Here is an 18,183-nt window from a genome sequence, read left to right as displayed (position 1 = left end):
ATTTATGCCTTGTCTTTTCAGCCCTTAATAGGGCCCCCAGAGCAGCTTAACAGCCGTAAAAAGCACAGATAAGATAAAAACAGGGAGCTTTTATAAACAGAGCCATAAAAAGTCTGAAGTCAAGCAACAGCAGAGAGGAACTTAAAACGGAACAAATGCCTGGAGAGAGAAAATCAGCCTAAGATTAGGTGGGCAGCCTAAGAACCATTCGAGACAGGCCCAGCCAAGCCTCTCTCAGGCAGGAGTTTCCCAGTATATATGTGCTGCATCCGAAAAGGCCCAGTTCCTTTTTGCTTCCTGGCCCGTGTATCAGTTGCGAATGAAGCAATTAACCCTGCAAGTAATATGTTAATTCACTCATTATAATTGTATCCTGCCCTTCCTCTCTAGAGCTTCACCCTTTAGCCTCGCTACAACCCTGTGAGGTAGATGAGGCTGAGCAATTGGCCCAAGGCAAGCTTTGTGGCTGAATGGCATTTGAACCCGTGTCTCCCTGGTCCTGGTCTGACACATTTAACCGCCTTGCCACACAGCACACACCCGTTGAGAACATTGGATGCAACTAGAGTAGACCCATTGCAATTAATGTATCTGTGTTATCCATGTCAGTTAATTTCATTGGATTGTATTCAAGTAAGTCCTACTCAGAGTTGACCCACTGAAATTAATGAACTAAAGTTGGGGTATGTCCATTAATTTCAATTGATCTACCTTGAGTAGGACCAATGTTGGATGCAACCCAGTGGGTTGGAAGCCTTTGTGACTTCCCAAAGACCTGTTGCTCGTAAGAAGTTTCATTGCTCTACTTGCTGGACAAAAGCAAGGTGGTGACACACAGACTAAATCCTTTGGGTCATTGGCCTCAAGCCCCAGTGCAGGCTCGATTCCTGGCCCAACCCTGTTGCACCATAATGGGGCAAGGCCCATTTTCTGCATCACCTTGTTCAAAACAAGCAGCCAGTTCATATTTTCTGCCCTTTGGAAAGCCTTTGCTGAACAAGCATGCAAAGGACAAACTCTGGATTGTATGCAGCTGAGTCCTGCTTGGAGTAAACCCATTGAAATCAATGACCACAACTAAGTTAAGTCCATTGATTTCAGTGGGTGTATTCCTAGTAGACTTAGTTTGATTACAACCCTGTGGCTTATGTACCCCACAACTTACCTGCTTGGTGATTGTTGATGACGGCTTCCACAAAGGACGAATACACAGGATCTAAACATTTTTAATAAATAAAACCAGTCGAAGCATGTTTAGGGCGCAGGCCCTTCTCTCTGGTAATGATGCTCTGGTTGCACAATGCCTTGTCGTTGCTTGTTGCCTTCCTAGGAGGCTTCCTCTCAGATGCCGGCTGGTACAGCGACGCTGAGAAGGTCTTCCTCTCCTGCCTTCAGTTATGTACCCTTCACGACGAGATGCTCCATTGGTTTCGTGCGGTGGAGTGTTGCGTGAGGTAAGCCCTGGCCCATTTTCCTTTTTTAAGTGCAGAGTGGGTCTGTCATTATATTATTGAGTTGCCATGATGATGATGATGATGATGATGATAATGATAATAATAAAATTTTATTTGTTAGTCGCCTATCTGGCCGAATTAACGGCCACTCTAGGCGACGTACATTTCCAATAAAATACAATATAAAACCAATAAAAACATACTCAATCATTAAAAACACCACTCTTTCAAGTGGTCAGCAACATAAAAAACCTAACCCTCCCCAGAAGTGCCATAGGCCTGTCTGAACAGCCAGGTTTTTAAGGCTCGGCGAAAGCCTATCAAGGAGGGGGCATGGCGGAGATCGAAAGGAAGGGAGTTCCAGAGGGTGGGAGCCACAATTGAAAATGCCCTCTCTCTGGTTCGCACCAGCCTAGCTTTTTCAGCTGGGGGAATCGAGAGAAGGTCTTGTGTGGCTGATCTTGTTAGGCAGCCTAATTGGTGACGCTGGAGGCGCTCCTTAAGATAAACTGGGCCGAAACCGTATAGGGCTTTAAAGGTCAGTACCAGCACCTGATAACCATGAATTGACTGTTGTTGTTTGTGGAGGTCACCAGTGTAGATTATGGAGACCTTTTGTCATGCCCATCAATCCCCAACAAGGGGTGAGATGTCAGGCACAACTGTAACTGCTTGTCCTTCACGTGGGCCCAACTCTGGTTGCCATGATCTGTGTCACTGAACGCTGCTGCACTTCAAAAACATGCACGCACACATGCACATTTCTGCTAAATACAGGCATGCCCCGCTTTATGGCGTTTTGTCTTTCGGCGTTGCGCTAATGCGGCGGCTTTCAATTCTGGAAAGTCCCCACTTTAAGGCACTTGTTCCGCTTTTGCGGCGGTTTTTTTTTGTCACGCACCATTTTTGTGTCATTTTTGCGCGACGCACACCATTATTTCCAATGGGTTTCTGCTTTTCGGCGGCAGTCCAGAACGGAACCTGCTGTATAAGCGGGGCCCGTCTGTATAGTAGAATGGCTTAACACGGGAGAATAGACAAATTCTTGGAGGATAGGTCAATTAATGGGTATGTCCTCCCTTCACACCAGTTGCTGGGAATTGCAAGTGGGGAGAGGGTTGCTGTGCTCGGGCCCTGTTTGTGGGCTTCCCAGGGACACCTGATTGGCCACTGTGAGAACAGAGTGCTGGACTGAATAGACCCTAGGTCTGATCCAGCAGGGCTCTTACGGGATTGTCCTGTGGAGACCACATCTCCAAACTGGACCTCTTGAGGATTACCATCTGGCCTCTACAGAGGCATGTGATGGCTGTGGAAATGAGACTCGTTGGCAATCAATCTTGGGCGATGAAATTTGGGGGGGGGTAGCCACCATCCTCTCCCCAAACTGGCTCTTCCATAAGTCTAGTTGCCAATAAGGAGTCTTGGTAGTTCATAGCAATGAGTCTTCGTAGTTCCAGCACTGGAACTGGTCACTGATACAAAGCTTGTGGGAGTGGTTCTTTGGGCTGTTTTGCAGTCCCCTGTGTGTGTGCCTTCACTCAATGACCACCCCCTCAAAGAATCACCCTTACAGGTAATCAATCTGCTTTTCCCCCAGCATCCAAGGACCATATGTTGTTCTTCTTTCTGCAGTCGCTCAAAAATAAAAATAAAGCATTCTGAGGCCTGGGAAGGGTAGGGATTGCATGTTCAGGGCCATGGTCTTAAGCAATCTTGCTGTGCGCTACTGATGTGCAAACAAGGTGACACTGCCGTTCTGGAGAGCCAGGTCACTGCAGTCTCCATCCTCCACCTGCTTGTTATTGGCTCTTTTAAGATTATGCTGACTTAATGCTTAGCTGTGATTTCCTGCAGCTCCTTATGCTGCACAGCTGACAGAGATATGCAGGAGACATAGTCTGCCCCCCCTTTTTTTTTTAATATAATAGCTATGGGGGGGTGAGAAGAAAACAAATCCTGTTCCGGTTTCATTAATCTGTGCAATTTAATACGTTAATAGCCATTCGGGACAAGATTGCTGTTTGGGGCCTTTCCAAGATGCCCTTGTGAAAACGCATTCACCTGCTCTCTGGGCTTCATCGAGCACTTTATATCTGCTTTCCCTAAGCAACCTTTTTTTTAAAAAAAAAAAAACAATGGATTAACTTTCCCTTCACATTTGTGTAGGCGTTGAATTTTATGTTGGGAAACGGCTTGCAGATGTCCTTCCAAAAAAATCCAAAGTTCTGCCACCTTCTCTGCTCTTATCTTGGGGAGAGGCTTCATCAGTTCCTGTAGAGCTAACATGCTCTAGTTGTTTAAAAGCCAAGAACACCATCCTCAGCAAACATCTTAAAGTGTGGAGGGAGGGGGGATTAAAGTAGGAGGATGGTTGGAAAGAGAGCTCTCCCACCAGTGTTTTCAGACATGCGTGCTGTGTAACACCATCCTTCTACAGCATATTCCCTGGCCCAAGGAATCCTAGGAACAGTAGTGTAAGGGTGCTGGGAATTGTAGCTCTGCTAGGGGTTAACTACAGTTCCCAGGATTCAGGGGTGACTGGGAGTGTGCTTTAAATGTATGGTGTGTGTGCTGCTGCAGCATCTTGTAAGATAGCCCTTGTCCTGCCTGAACTCGAAGGACTCAGGCAAGACTGTGGTTTGTTCTTGTATTGTAGTAAAAAATACTTTCAATTCAGTGCACTTCATGAATCTGTCTATGGCTTACTCAGAACTCAGCATCTCTCTAGGAGTAACTAGACACAACTTTGCAGCATTAAGACGTTGACTCAGCTACTGCCACCCGCCCCCCGCTTAAGTAAGGCTGGGTGGGCACCCTGCTTGCATGTGCAGCTGTCACTGTTGGGAGCGCGCGCATAAGTGAAGGCTCCGCCTCAGTTGTGTCTGTTGACTCCTGCTGTGAGGCGAAGGGGGAGCCTCTGTTACCCTCCCATTTTCCCCCTCCAAGGGAGGGGTGCTGCCTGGGGAAGCATCAGGCTGGGAAACGACCAGCTGGTCGAGTTGACCCTCCATAGGGGTATCTGGGGCTGGCGGAGTTGAACTGTCCACGTCTAGAGCTGGGGCACCTTCTGGATCCCACTCCCCGCTCAGCCCTTCACCGGCTCAAACATCCCATCTGAGTCCTCCTCTGCTTCATTCACGCCTTTCCACCCCCCACCCCCCCAAGCAGGGCTCACAACAGCTCTCTATCTCTAGCTAATCTGCTGGTGCCACACATTCAGTGACTGCTATTGAAAAGAATTCAATAGTCTGATATACTCTAGAGACATGTGTCCAAAGTACAGATTCCTTGGTGTGTTCGGAATAGAGGTGGAAAAGGATATGTATATATATATACACAATGCGTACAGCATTCATTAACCACTCATTAATCACAACAATTCTCAATGAAGAAAAAGTAAATACAAAAGACTGTGGAGCATCTTGGAATTCCAAAACACCACAAACAAAATTGACTTCCTTATAAATCCATCAGTATCATTCTCTCCTTGGTTCCTCAAGAAGTCAATTATCTTAGACCAGTAGTTCCCAAACTTCACCCCAACCACTTTAAAATTGATGAGGGTCTTGGCAGGCCATTTCATGATTTTTTTTCCTGCCTGTCATTTAGCAATTGTAATGTGCTGTGTGTGTTGATAAAGTTGTTTTTTTTAAATTAAACTATCCACCATGGACCACCTGAACAAGCTCATGGACCCTGGTGGTCCGCAGATCACACTTTGGTAACCCCTGTCTCAGACATAACCACAGAATGCTATATTTTCAAGTACCAGTCTGAAATTGAGACTGGGGATGCGGGGGAGCATTGTTTCTTTTCCAATGAGGATGAGTTTTATTTTCTTTTGTAACACATGATTTTAAAATGCATCAGGTATTCGGAGATACACTGGCCCAATTCAGACATAATAAGTTCATGGTTTATTTAGTCAAGAACAAGCTTTTTACCTTCTCTGCTCTGCTGTTGTGCGTGATAATGCAAAATGATTTGAACTTGTTAAACCAGTTTCCTGTTGCATCTGAATTGGAAACTGTGGTTTAATCCCTGACTGCAAGCAAGAGATGTGGAAAAAAAACAGGTGGAAAAAACAGAAAATTTTGTTTAACCATGACAAAAGACAAAATTTTGTTTTGTCTTTTGTTTAACCATGGTTTTTTTTCCTCCCCGCCCCCTCCAATTTTTCTGGGCCTCCACATTCAGAATTGGTTTCCTATCTTAGTTTGTAGTCAAAGGTTAAACCGATAACTGTAAACTGGTTTTAATAAACAGCAGAAGTTTTGCATTGTAGGAGAGGGGATGAGAAGCCCACAGCACTTGGGCTTGCTTGTGGTCCAGTAAATCATGGTTTATTGGATTAATGCTGTTGTATCTGAACTAGGTCACTGCCTCTGAACATGTCTTCCTTCTTGTGCTTTGCTGGCATGCATTTAAAATAATTCATAGGATGTTAAACATGCTTAAATGGTGATGAGAATCCTCCGGTTCTAGTTCCTTGTTTCTTTTGAGGATGCAAGCTCATAAAAGCAGTAAATGGCATTTTCATTATTTTGTGAGGAGAATCGTTCAGCAATTTTACCACATGAGGTTTCAAGATCCTTCTGTGTCTGTCCTAGGTTGCTGCATGTCCGGAACGGCAACTGTAAATACCACCTCGGAGAAGAAACGTTCAAATTAGCACAGTCTTACATGGACAAGCTAGCCAAGCATGGCCAGCAAGCTAACAAGGCTGCCCTGTACGGGGAGCTGTGCGCTTTGCTCTTTGCAAAGAGCCATTATGACGAGGTGAGCACATTCCACAAAATCCAACCTAAAAGTTCCCAGCATGTGAAGGGCCGCAGCTCAGTGGTAGAATGTCTCTTTTTCATGAAGACAGTCCTCGTTTCAATCCCCAGCATCTCCAACTGAGCTAGGGGAGACACTTTGCCTGAACCCACCAGGGTACACAGTACTGAGTTAGATGAGCGAATGGTCTGGCTCCGGTATAAGGCAGCTTCAGTGTAAAGAATGGGTCAGCTAGTTTTTCCAGGGCAAAGAGTTCTGTGGGTTGACTCGGCGGTGGTGCGTGGGCATACAAAAGCGTGTTTCATTGAGGCTTGGCAGCAGAATTCCAGCTCGTAAGGTGGTGCCAAATAAAATTTGCATTTGGCTGAAATTAGCATTTTGGCCCGGGTTCAAGTGCTGAAGTTTGCAGGAATTGAAGTGCTTTCTTTTCTGCCTTTGTCAAGCCCACCTGTGTAGGGTGCCACTGGAGAGCATTTAAGTCCTCAGGTGGGAACAAAGAACTAGGGACGTAGCAAGCTGCCTTGTACCGAGTCAGACCACCGGTCCATACAGCTCAGTGTTGTCTGCACTGACTGGCAGCGGCTCTCCAGGATTATAGACGAGGAGCCTGTATCAGCTCTACCTGGAGAGGCCAGTGTGGATGGAACCTGGGACTATCTGCATGCCACTGAGATTTGGCATTTCCAGTCACCTGGGAGTTGATGGTTCCCAGATCTCTTGCGAGGCTCTTGCATCCCTGTCATTTGCCAGAATACCTCCCTAGGGCTGCTTATTTCTCTGTTCTTGACGCCACCCTTGTGCCTCGACAAACTCAGCCCCATCATAGCTACAGTTGATAACTCTTGTTAAGACAGAATTTCCTTGACGTTCAAAGTTTGAAAGCCAAGTTCTGGGGGAGACTCTGTAAACGTATTTGGTGCTGGATTAAGGACTGAGAGCTCCTTTGGCCAGCAGACCAGAGGTCAGAAGATGGGGGGGGGCACAAGGCTGCTGCTTCGCAGCTATTCCCGCTCCTCCTTTGAACAGCCAAGCACAGAGGATGTGAATCTCAGACTATTGGAGCAGAAGGAGGAATCCGCAAGTCCCACTGGGGTTTCTCATTGGACTGCCTCTGCAAGTGTTTAGCTTTGAAGGCTGAGTGGTATTTCACGAAATGTGCTTGTCTGCTCTGATACTGGAGCCCAGTACTAGATTCAGGTTTTTGTGGAGGGCCCTTGGGCTCAATGCCCCACTTCCCTCACTGAGTCTCCCTCCTGACTGCCATTGTTGCCACTTGGGCTGCTCCTCTGCTTCATCGCTGCTACCCGACAGAACCAGTGAGCAAGCAGGCAGGGGCAGCTCCTCCTCCTCTGCCAGCCCCACTTTTATTTTCTTGCTCCTCCCTTCTGGGCCAGAGAGGCAGATGAACCAGCAGGTTTACAGTGAAGAGGGAGGAGCAGGTGTAGGGGCTCCTCTCAGCGAGCTCCCTGCTGCACTGTGTGCCCCCCCCTCCCCGGCAAGTGCCCAGTTGTGCCGGCCCTGCTAGAACCTGGATTTGGCTGATTCCCTCTTCTGTCCCCATTCTGTTTTCCTTTGGCATCACGTCTGTTAAATGGTAAGCTTGTGAGCAGGGACCATCTCTGCATTTTTTTTTATAAAACAAAAACAAAATGTCTGTACATAGGAAAGTTTAAACGCTTTGTAAATGTTAAATAATCATGACCACATTTTTGTGTGCGCCACAGGCTTACAAGTGGTGCATAGAAGCCATGAAGGAGATCTCGGTCGGGTTGCCGGTGAAAGTCGTAGTGGACGTTTTACGGCAAGCTTCTAAGGTGACTCTTAACTCTTCTACAAATAACCTGGATGGTATTGAGCAGGGCTGGAACACATTCCACATTTCTTTGGGGGGGGGGCAAGGGCAACATTGGATACTTAATGAACCAGCCTGAGGAGAGCTGAAAAAATGTTCACACGCATTTGAGATGACAGTGGGGGAGGACACGAGTGTTAGCCGCCTGTCTGTGTCAAGTGCCTGCATTATACAACAGTAGCCTTCATCCTTTTCAGATCCAGAACCCACCTTTAACACAAACGTGCATTTGGCCGCTTATTTCTTAATTTTATTTTTTTTTACCATATGTTTGTATGGGAATCGTGTTACTGTTGTGACCCATCTTGGATCAGGCTGTGACCCGATAGTGTGTCCTAACACATCGGTTGAAGACCATTCTCTGCACTGGAGAGTGCCATTGTGCTCAGGTCCTGCTTGCAGGCTTCCCATTGGGGCACCTGGTTGGCCCCTGTGAGAACGGGATGATGGACTAGATGAGCCACTGCCCTGATCCAGCAGGACTGTTCTTATATAATGTTTCCCTAAGATGCTAGTTGGGATTTTTCCAGCTCTGTTTGTGCTCTCCAAATTAAAAAATATCATTACCATTTTAAAAGAAGCAGTGCATTCCAAAAGTGTCGACCTTTCATCTCTCTTTACATACACACACATTTAAATGGGACAGTATTTTCACTCTCAGTTTAGTGGAGTTGTTGGCAGTTCATGAGCAGAGGCTGTCCATAAGCATGCAGGAACGCCTTTGGATATTCATGGCCTCTTACACGCGCTTTCTCTTCTTGGCTTAGGCTTGTGTTGTAAAACGTGAATTTAAGAAAGCTGAACAGTTAATAAAACACGCAGTGTACCTCGCACGGTAAGTATAAGCCCTGTTTAAAAATACTGTTGCTTCCTGTGTCTTCGTTGTGTTTTGTGCTTTCTAACTTGCATTTTATCTTTCAGGGAGCACTTTGGAGCCAAACACCCTAAATATTCAGACACGCTACTAGACTATGGGTTTTATTTACTCAACGTAGACAACATATGCCAGTCAGTTGCAATTTATCAGGTATGGGCTGGGCTGTGTCTGTGTGTTGTTTTCAGATTCTGTGAAGTGGCTGTGTGTGTTTCTGCCTGAAATTCTTCATTGCAAAAAAGTGATTTATTTGGGGATGGGAGTCGTCCTTACTGTACTGTATCTTTTCTGGCAGGATTAGATGAAATTTGAAGGCATGATAGTCCTTTCTGAGCAGTGAATCTTGCCAGGTTTCGGAAGGATAGCTATAGTGATCTTTCTGCAGGGGCAGCCTTTACAGTTTAGGGTGGTCAAAAGAAAATAATTAACTACTGTTTTATGGGCAACTTGTATGAAAATAGCCTATATGAGATAAGTACCCCTTGATAAGAAATCTGACCAATTACAGACAAATAGGTCCAGGGTTGTTGTTGTTTTTGTGAAGTTGGGGGGGGGATTTGCTTCTCTCTGTGTAGTTTTGTGGGTGCCAGTTTTACTGTGAAAATTGCATACATTGTAGAGGTGCCCTGGAAAAGTAACCTGCCAAATTTCAGAAGGATGGAGTTACAAATTTCACAAGGGTTTACAGAGTTATGATGAATTGTTGGGGAGAGACAGAAATAGCTTCATGCACCAAAAGTCACAGAAGCTAAGTGCAAAGTTGCTTTGACAGGAGTGGATGTGGGGAACTGGCATAGAGGCAGAAGGGCTTGAATGTGTAGCATTTTCCAAACAACCATCCTCTCGTCTCTCCCAAACAAACCATTCTGTAAAAAGTGGCTTTGGAATCTTCGGGATCATAGTTAATATAACTAAGAAGTCACATTATGAAGTATATATAACTTTCTCCCCCCCCCCCAATAATTTCAGACAGCGCTAGACATCAGACAGTCAGTGTTTGGAGGCAAAAACATCCATGTGGCTACAGCTCATGAAGACTTGGCTTACTCTTCTTACGTTCACCAGTACAGTTCGGGGAAGTTCGACAATGCACTGTGAGTACTGTGCTCGCTTTTTAGACCCAGAGATTTTCTTGTTCAATAACTCGAAAAGAAAATTCAAATATTTAGAAAGAGGTACAAAAAGCATTTGGGGGAGGGAGAAAAACTTAAAGGTGGGAGGAGGACCCCCAAACATCCCAGTGACAACTGAACATGTTCACTGACCGCAGTATACAGACTGACTGTTGGGGTGGGATGGAATGGAGTATCTGTCAAGAGTGCATGGCTGGCTGGTATCCTGAACAGGAACACATCACACAGCAACGTTAGGTCCCACTTGTTTTTTTCCTGTTATGGTAGCCTGTGTTTCAATGCTGGCCAGGGAAGAAGGGAAGCCCCTTCTCCCAGGCCAACATGGAAATGCAGGCTGCTAGCCTCTTAGCAGGTTAATAAAAAATGTGCCGCCACTAGCCTGCTCACTCGTCTGCATAGAAATCCTGGTCACCTTTGGCGACCGAGCAAATTCTTAAATATGCGGCTGGGTTGCGAGATAATGTGTTGCACAAAGACGAGCTTCTTTCTGCATGCACTGATCCTAACTGCCAGTCTGGTTTGATGGATGATCCTGTATGGAAGACAGAGAAAATAATCGATTTCCTTGTCAGGAGAATTTTTTTCACTCTCTCCTTACCATCAGGTGGACAACCATGCTCTTTGTTTTTAAGGTGAAACCTGTGCCTTTTTTTCATACTAGAGTCTGACAGAAGTCTTCTTTATTCTGTGTCTTTTGCACCGTGTTCTTTGCAAACAGTAAACAGCTGCCCTGTGTCTAAATAAACCCTCAGTATGCAAACACTTCTTCGAACTTCCTGTTTCTAATCTGCTGACTTCCTTTTTGATGTTGACTGCTAAATGTTCCAAGAGATTTTCCCTCATGTGCTTGCTTGCTCTTGTTCGTAGATTCCACGCGGAGCGTGCGATTGGCATCATAACCCACATTCTCCCAGAAGACCACCTGCTTCTCGCCTCCTCCAAAAGAGTGAAAGGTATTTGCATGCTGCTTCTAGGCCTGGTGCTTAGGGAACAGGAATAACTGCTGGTACTGTAGAAAAATCTCAAAGCCTGATGTGGAATGAAGTGTGTGAGAAAACAGTGCCCTCCCCACACCTCCCCAGCATCTGCTGCCTGTAGCCACTGCCTCACTCTACCTAAAGGCAAGGCTGGCCCTGAACGGCTGGGTTTTTCTTTTTATTATTTGTTTAAGAAAATATCTATACCTCTTGATTGTGAGAAACATGTAAGCAGTTGACAAAAACATTAAAATTATCAATAAAACCAGTTAAAAGCAGTTGTAAAAAGGATTAAAACAGCAGTAGATCATTAATCTCTTGTTAGTCACATCAGCATCTTTGTGTCTGGATGGGCTTGCCTAAATAAAAAAGTTTTAAGCAGGCACCGAAAAGAGTACAGCGAAGGCGCCTGCCTGATGTCAATAGGGAGTCCCAAAGCGTAGGCATTGCCAGACTACAAGAATGGTTTCTTACAAGTGTGGAACCAGCAGCCTTAACAGGGCCAGTTCCACAGACCTAAGCAGACGATGTGGCTTATGTAGGGTAAGTGCAGTCCTGCAAGTAAATGGGTCCCAAGCTGTTAAGGGCTTTCTATACCAATAGTGACACCTTGAAGTTGGCCCAGTAACAAATTGGCAACCAGTGCAGATCTCTGAGCAGAGGTGTTATATGCTAACAGGATCTCACTCCCATCAGCAACTCTGCTGCAGCATTCTGCACTCACTGCAGTTCCCAGTTCAAGCTCAAGGGAAACCCCACATAGAGTGCATTTGTCCTGCCCGAAGTCGAGGAAACCAGGCTCAGACTTGGCTATGGCTTTTTCTTTTTTTATTAAAGTAATAGATACATCCAAAGCAGTTTGCCTCATTAATCTAACTACTCTTTCTAGGAACTTTGCACTGCTCTAACTCTGGCTAAGCATGACCACACAACTCTAAGATGTTCACTCAGCAACTGGGTTCTTCCCCCCCCCCCCGAGTCCCCTTAAGTAGACTTGGATCTCTCACGCGCACGCAGGCGCCTCCTCAGCTCAGACTTTTGGAACTTCCTGCCTCTGGGCACGGGGTAAAGGTGGTTTGATCTCAGCTTCTATTGCCGACAGAGGGGGGCTGCTAGCTGACAGTTTGGGCGGGGGAAGCTGAGTAGCATTGGCTGGGAAACATCTGACAAGCAAGGTTTTATTTTTTATTTATTTAATTAATTTAATTTATATACCGCCCTAAGCCCAAGGGCTCTCTGGGCGGTGTACATAAAATAAAACAGTCAGGAATATATAAATACAATAATACAATAAAATCAAGCCAACAAAGGTAAACAAAAATAATCAAACAGCAGCAAAATACAACAATACATATAATAAAACGCATTAAAATGCCTGGGAATATAAAAAGGTTGAATCTCTGGCAGCGGCGGCTGCAGCACTTCCACAGGGGGCGTCAGGAGATGAGGGGGCTGAGCTGTCCAAGACGGGCTGGGGCACTGTGTGAGTCCATCCCGCTATCTCCTCCCCCCCCCCCAGGTTCCCAGTCCAAGTCCTCGTCCACTGTTTCGCCCTTGTCTATCTGCCCCCTCCCTGCTTGGCTCATGACAGCCTTGCAGAAATCCAGTCTTGAGGTCCCCAGTGCCTGAATATTTTTTGAGTTTTGTGTACAGCTTCAAAATGATCCAATGACTGGAGACAGGAAAAGGCAAGTGTTGTGCAGAAGGCCTTTTCAGATAACGCAGGCAACAACATTCAGTGCCTCAGCTTCCTAGTTAACTTGATAGGTTGCAACCAGTGCTCGTCCTGTTCAAAGTAGACCTGTTGGAAAATAATGGGCTTGACTAAGTTGGGTTCATCAGTCTACTGATTCAGTTGGATAATATGGCTCTCTCTTCTCCTGCCTCCCCTTCCCATGCAAGCACTTATCTTGGAGGAGATTGCGATCGACTGTCATAACAAGGAGACAGAACAGAGGCTGCTCCAAGAAGCTCACGACCTGCACCTGTCTTCGCTCCAGCTCGCTAAAAAAGCCTTCGGGGAGTTCAATGTGCAGACAGCAAAACACTATGGTAACCTTGGCAGGCTTTATCAGTCAATGAGGAAATTTAAGGTAATTTTGGCCAGCGAATGCTGGTGATGTATCTTATTTGACCTGCACCTGCAGCTCCATGGCAACACACACTCTGACCCACTCTTGAGGGTTCATGATATTTTAAGGGTTGTGTTCAATGTCAGTCCTACTCAGAATATTATTATTATTATTATTATTATTATTATTATTATTATTATTATTATTATTATTATTATTATTATTATTATTGTATAGATCGCTTCACAGCATAAGAACATAAGAAGGGTCCTGCTAGATCAGGCCAGTGGCCCATCTGGTCCAGCATCCTGTTCTCACAGCGGCCAGCCAGATGCCCCAGTGGGAAGCCCACAAGCAGGACCCAAGTGCAAGAGCACCACTCCCCTCCTGTGGCTTCCAACAACTAATATTCAGAAACATGCTGCCTCTGGTTGTGCAGAGCATGGCCGTCATGGCTAGTAGCCACTGATAGCCTTTCCCTCCTTGGTAAATTTCTCTTTTTAAAGCTATCCAAGTTGACAGCCATCACTGCCTCCTGTGGGAGCGAATTCCATAGTCCAGCTACGCACTGCGTGTAGAATAAAGCCATCAATGGTGGTATACAAAATATAACACACAAACACAGGCTCTAAAAACATTAAAACTGTCCGTACAACCTCGAAAACAAAAAAAACAATTTCATCAGATATAAAAAGTTATATCCCATAAATGACTGGGTTAATGCTTTTCAGGGAAAGCCTTCCTAAGCGAGCATGTCTTCGGTAGGCACCTCAACATAATCCCGCTAGGTGTCTGCCTGATTTCAGCTGGCAAGTGATTCCATACATTTGGAGCTGCTACACTAAAAGCCTCGTTTCTAATATAGGTTAAGTGCCCCTCTGGGGCAAATAGTAGCCTCAGCAGTGTCCCATCTGACAAGCACAATTGCCTGGAAGGGATATAATGGGCGAGTAGACCCATTGAAATTAGTGGACATGACTAACTTAGGTTTATTCATTTCAGTGGATCTACTCAGAGTATAACTTAGTTTAATACAGCTATATGTAAGTTGTATCCTGCTCTAGGATTGATTTTAATGAACAGCTTCTGAATCACCTAAATAAATGAAATAAGGGCTGGGAAATTGTGGTTTTAAGGGAAGCTGGTGATTCTCAAGAGGTGGAAGACTGAACATAATGTTGGATTCCATGCTTCCCCACTGCCTGGGTTGCATCACTGAATACCATACAGCTCTGATCAAAAAAGCGGTGGTGTTAAAAGCACAGGGCTGTGTTGAACAACCTCTACATTGCAATTAATGGGCCTAAGTTAGTAAAGTCTTTTAATTTCAATGGGTCTACTCTTAAGTATGACCAATGTTGGATATAACCCATAGACTCTTGGCCCTTGCAAGTCTTCCTGCTTCTCCGTGTGGGGTGAGGGATTTCCAAAATGCCCGACCTTGGCTTTAAACTTTAGAGTTGTAAGAACTTTAGGTGGTGAGCTCTTCAGGATAGGGACCTGCCCTCTTCTGAGGAATGGGCCTTCTCTGTAGTAGTTCCCTATTTATATTTATTTCCATTTATAGACTGCTTACTATCTGAAAGATCTCAAAGCAGTTTACAATAGAATACACAAGGTACAATAAAAAACCATATAATATCAAATTAATTTACAAAGCAAAATACATGAACAATATCCATGGAACAATATTTATGGAATGCTTTTCCAGGGATGCCCTTCTGGCCCCACCACCCTTGGTCACATCCACACCATACATTTAAATCATATAGCTTCCCCTAAAGGATCGTGGGAATTGAAGCTTACCCAGCCACAGTTCCCAGGATTTTTGGGGGGAAGCCATGTGCTTTAAATGGATGAGACGCTTGTTTTCATTTCAGCACCAAGCAAGGATGTTTTTGTTTTCTGGGCAGCACCAGTGAGACGTGATTATACTGTTAAATTTGCTTTTAATAATGCTTGTGTGATTTTATTACTGCATTTTAATTGGTTGTATATCACTTTGGGATATGGTTTAGCGTGAAGTGATGTGCAAATGTAATAAACTAAACAAGCTGCTTCTCTGTAAAAGGGTCATGTGCGCTGATGGTGCCGCATGAATGGTGAATGGTAATTTATCATCGTGCTAACTTTGTGGGCCTATTTCAGGAAGCGGAAGAAATGCACATCAAAGCGATCCAGATCAAGGAGCAGCTCCTCGGTCAAGAGGATTATGAAGTTGCTCTTTCCGTGGGACACCTTGCCTCGCTCTACAATTATGACATGAATCAGTACGAAAATGCTGAAAAGCTCTATTTGAGATCCATAGCAATTGGTGGGTACACACTTTGAGCGTAAGCTTGCAGTTACAGAGGTGTTGTCTGTCTTGGTGGGCGGGTGAGGTTCTCTTGTCCTGGAAGAAGTCTAGCTAAAAAGGAGGGTCAGTGGTTAGAGGGTTGGATTTGGGGGCAGGGTTCAAATCTCTGTTAACCCACGAAATTCAGTGGATGACCTTGGGCCAGTCATTGTCTCAGCCAGCACATGCTGGCCCAGTTTGCACACCACAGTAAAACCATAGATAATAGTTAATGGTTTGCAACAAAACACTCCTGTCTGAGCTGTCTCCTCTCTGCTCATACAAACCACAGTCCCTAGCTTAGCGTTACACCCAAACCAGGGGTCTTCCCAGCCGAACTCAGGAGCAGCAAAGTGTGCACGGTAAGCTGGCTCACCACTGGGGTTGCTAACTTGGCACCTATGGGTGCCCTGGTACACCCAGACACTTCTCTTGGCGCCCCCTAAGGCATCCAGCCCCTTCTGGGTTTTTTTTTGGGGGGGGGGCTTTTTAAAACATTAAAAGAGAATTAACAATTGGGAGACAAGTTCTTGTTTCCAGGCATCTTTGTTTCTTCTTCCCAGAATGCCCCTGGGCCCCACATGGACCCAGACGCATTTCTAGAACAGGAGAAGAGGGCATTGGCAGTCGTTGCTGCTGCTTTGCTCTCCATCCTGCCCTGTCAAGCTTCAGTTTTAAAGAAAAGAGGTTTGGGGTAAGGGATGGGAAGGGATCTACTGCTGCCTGGTAAGTATTGGGGAGTGGCCTGGGAGAGAGGAGAGTATTGTCTGTTTTAATTGTTTAGTGTGATTTGGGGGAGGGGGAGAGATGGATGTGTTGTGTTGCCTGGGTGTGTGTGTTTTGTGATAGGGGGATGTGGGTAGGACTCTCCCACAAGGTTCTTCTGCCCATTTCAAGACAATCTCCCCCCCCCCAATTCATTCATTCAACAACCCCCACCCACCCCCAGTATCAACTGGCCAATGCAAATAACAGTAACATCAAACACAGCAAGCCAAACAATGTGGGAAGCTATCTAACAATAGAAGTGCCGCAATAGTATGTCTACAGATTTTTTTGTTTTTTAAAAACACCCTCCCCCTATAGCCCCTGCTAGGTAGCCCATGCTATTCAGGAGGGTCTCCCATTCCTCCAGGGAGAGGCTTTTTGAAGAGTACAGGCAGTGGCAACGGGCAGCCTGCTGAGTCCACATCCTTTGGATCCAACCCAGTGCAAAGAAACTAGGGCAATAGTGAAGAGCCACATGAGCAAATTCTTAAGCTTTGTTTAGTTGGTGACAAAGACTGAGGTGTTAAACTAAGGCCTTCCACAGAGGAGGTGTTTGAAGCAAGAGAGAGAACTGCTCCCCCACCTCCAATCATGGCTGGTTCAATTATACATTCTTCCAAATCTGCTTTTGGGCAGAGAAGAGCAGACATAGATTTTCTTTTTTTGGGGGGGGGGGAACCAGTACAAATAGCAACATCTCCTCTGCCCATTTAAGTCAGAGGTGGGGTCTCTGTGGGGACCTCCAGATGTTGCTGGATCCAACCTCCTGTCAAACCCAGCCACCATGGCCAGTGGTCAGGAATGATGGGAGTTGTTGTCCAACAGCCTGGGGGGTGGGGGCACAGGGTCCCCGTTCCTGATGTAAGCCATGCTGAAATGCACTCCTGCTAAAGAAAGGCTTCTGGAATCTTTTCTTTCTTTCTTTCTTTAATGCTGGACTTGCTGGTAGATAACGTAAAATGCAGCCTAAAAATTAATTCTCCTTTTTAAACTTTCTTTTATTTTCAGGGAAGAAGCTTTTTGGTGAAGGTTACAGTGGACTAGAATATGACTACCGGGGCCTCATTAAACTGTACAACTCCATTGGCAATTACGAGAAGGTATTTGAGTACCACAACATTTTAGCCAACTGGAACCGGTTGCGGGATCGGCAGTTTTCAGTTACAGACGCCCTTGAGGACGTGAGCACCAGCCTGCAATCCACTGAAGAAGTTGTCCAGTCTTTCCTGATGTCTCAGACCGTCGAAGGACAGATTTGCTAAGGAACTTGGTTGATTTTACCAACATCTTTTCCCCCCCCCTTCTTCCGTTTTTCCCCAAATTTACATGGGAAAAGTCATACTGTGAAATTTGAAACCATGTAGGGTTTTTTTGTGTATTTTTTTCTCTCTCTGAGGGGGCTGCAGTTGCATTGAAACACTGGTCCAGTCCAGTCCATTAAAAATATCCCCTGTTTTTTGGGGGGAGAAATCTCAACTTCGAATGGAGTGACCATACAAACAAATGTGTGCTAAAATTCTTACCAGCATGAGTACAGCATGTTTCGTTTTGGCTCACATTTCAACTTGAGAGAGAGTGAGAGAGAGATATATACATTTATATATTAAAAGAGAGAAAAACCATAGACATCTCTATGTTATCTTTTTTTTTTTGTCCAAGCGAAGCTACTTTACACGAAATCTCTGCAAGAATGGAAAGAGAGCAATAAAGCCATTAAACAGTTCTCAGAGTTGCAGTTTTAATTGGTGAAAAACGAGGGTGCCAACAGCCTTGTGCTTCTGACAAGTTTGAAATCCTATGCTCTATGGTTACTGTATTCATACAGTTTGGAAAAAAAAAAGGTTGTCATTCGATACGCATCGTTGAAAAAGTTAATCTCGGATATTCACTCATACACAGAAGGGGGGAAAGAGCTTGCTTCTTGCCTTCTGCTGCC

General features: G+C 45.3%; 1 protein-coding gene across 1 annotated transcript in view; it reads left to right on the top strand.

Moving 5' to 3' along the window:
- Positions 1-17,970, top strand: part of APPBP2 (amyloid beta precursor protein binding protein 2) — a 46,175-nt gene extending 28,205 nt beyond the window's left edge. Inside the window, exons 4-13 of the mRNA XM_061604796.1 lie at positions 1,331-1,454; positions 6,068-6,236; positions 7,961-8,050; positions 8,856-8,923; positions 9,010-9,115; positions 9,932-10,056; positions 10,963-11,048; positions 12,975-13,165; positions 15,293-15,458; positions 17,256-17,970. Of these exons, the coding sequence (XP_061460780.1) occupies positions 1,331-1,454; positions 6,068-6,236; positions 7,961-8,050; positions 8,856-8,923; positions 9,010-9,115; positions 9,932-10,056; positions 10,963-11,048; positions 12,975-13,165; positions 15,293-15,458; positions 17,256-17,509 (1,379 nt within the window). The 3' untranslated portion in view covers positions 17,510-17,970. The remainder of the gene's footprint in view (positions 1-1,330; positions 1,455-6,067; positions 6,237-7,960; positions 8,051-8,855; positions 8,924-9,009; positions 9,116-9,931; positions 10,057-10,962; positions 11,049-12,974; positions 13,166-15,292; positions 15,459-17,255) is intronic.
- Positions 17,971-18,183: the final 213 nt, after the last annotated feature.

This window comes from Rhineura floridana, chromosome 21 (genome assembly GCF_030035675.1).
Source record: "Rhineura floridana isolate rRhiFlo1 chromosome 21, rRhiFlo1.hap2, whole genome shotgun sequence".
Classification (NCBI taxonomy): Eukaryota; Metazoa; Chordata; class Lepidosauria; order Squamata; family Rhineuridae; genus Rhineura; species Rhineura floridana.
Note: the sequence above shows the minus strand (reverse complement) of the source record. Positions and strands in the feature narration are given on the sequence as shown.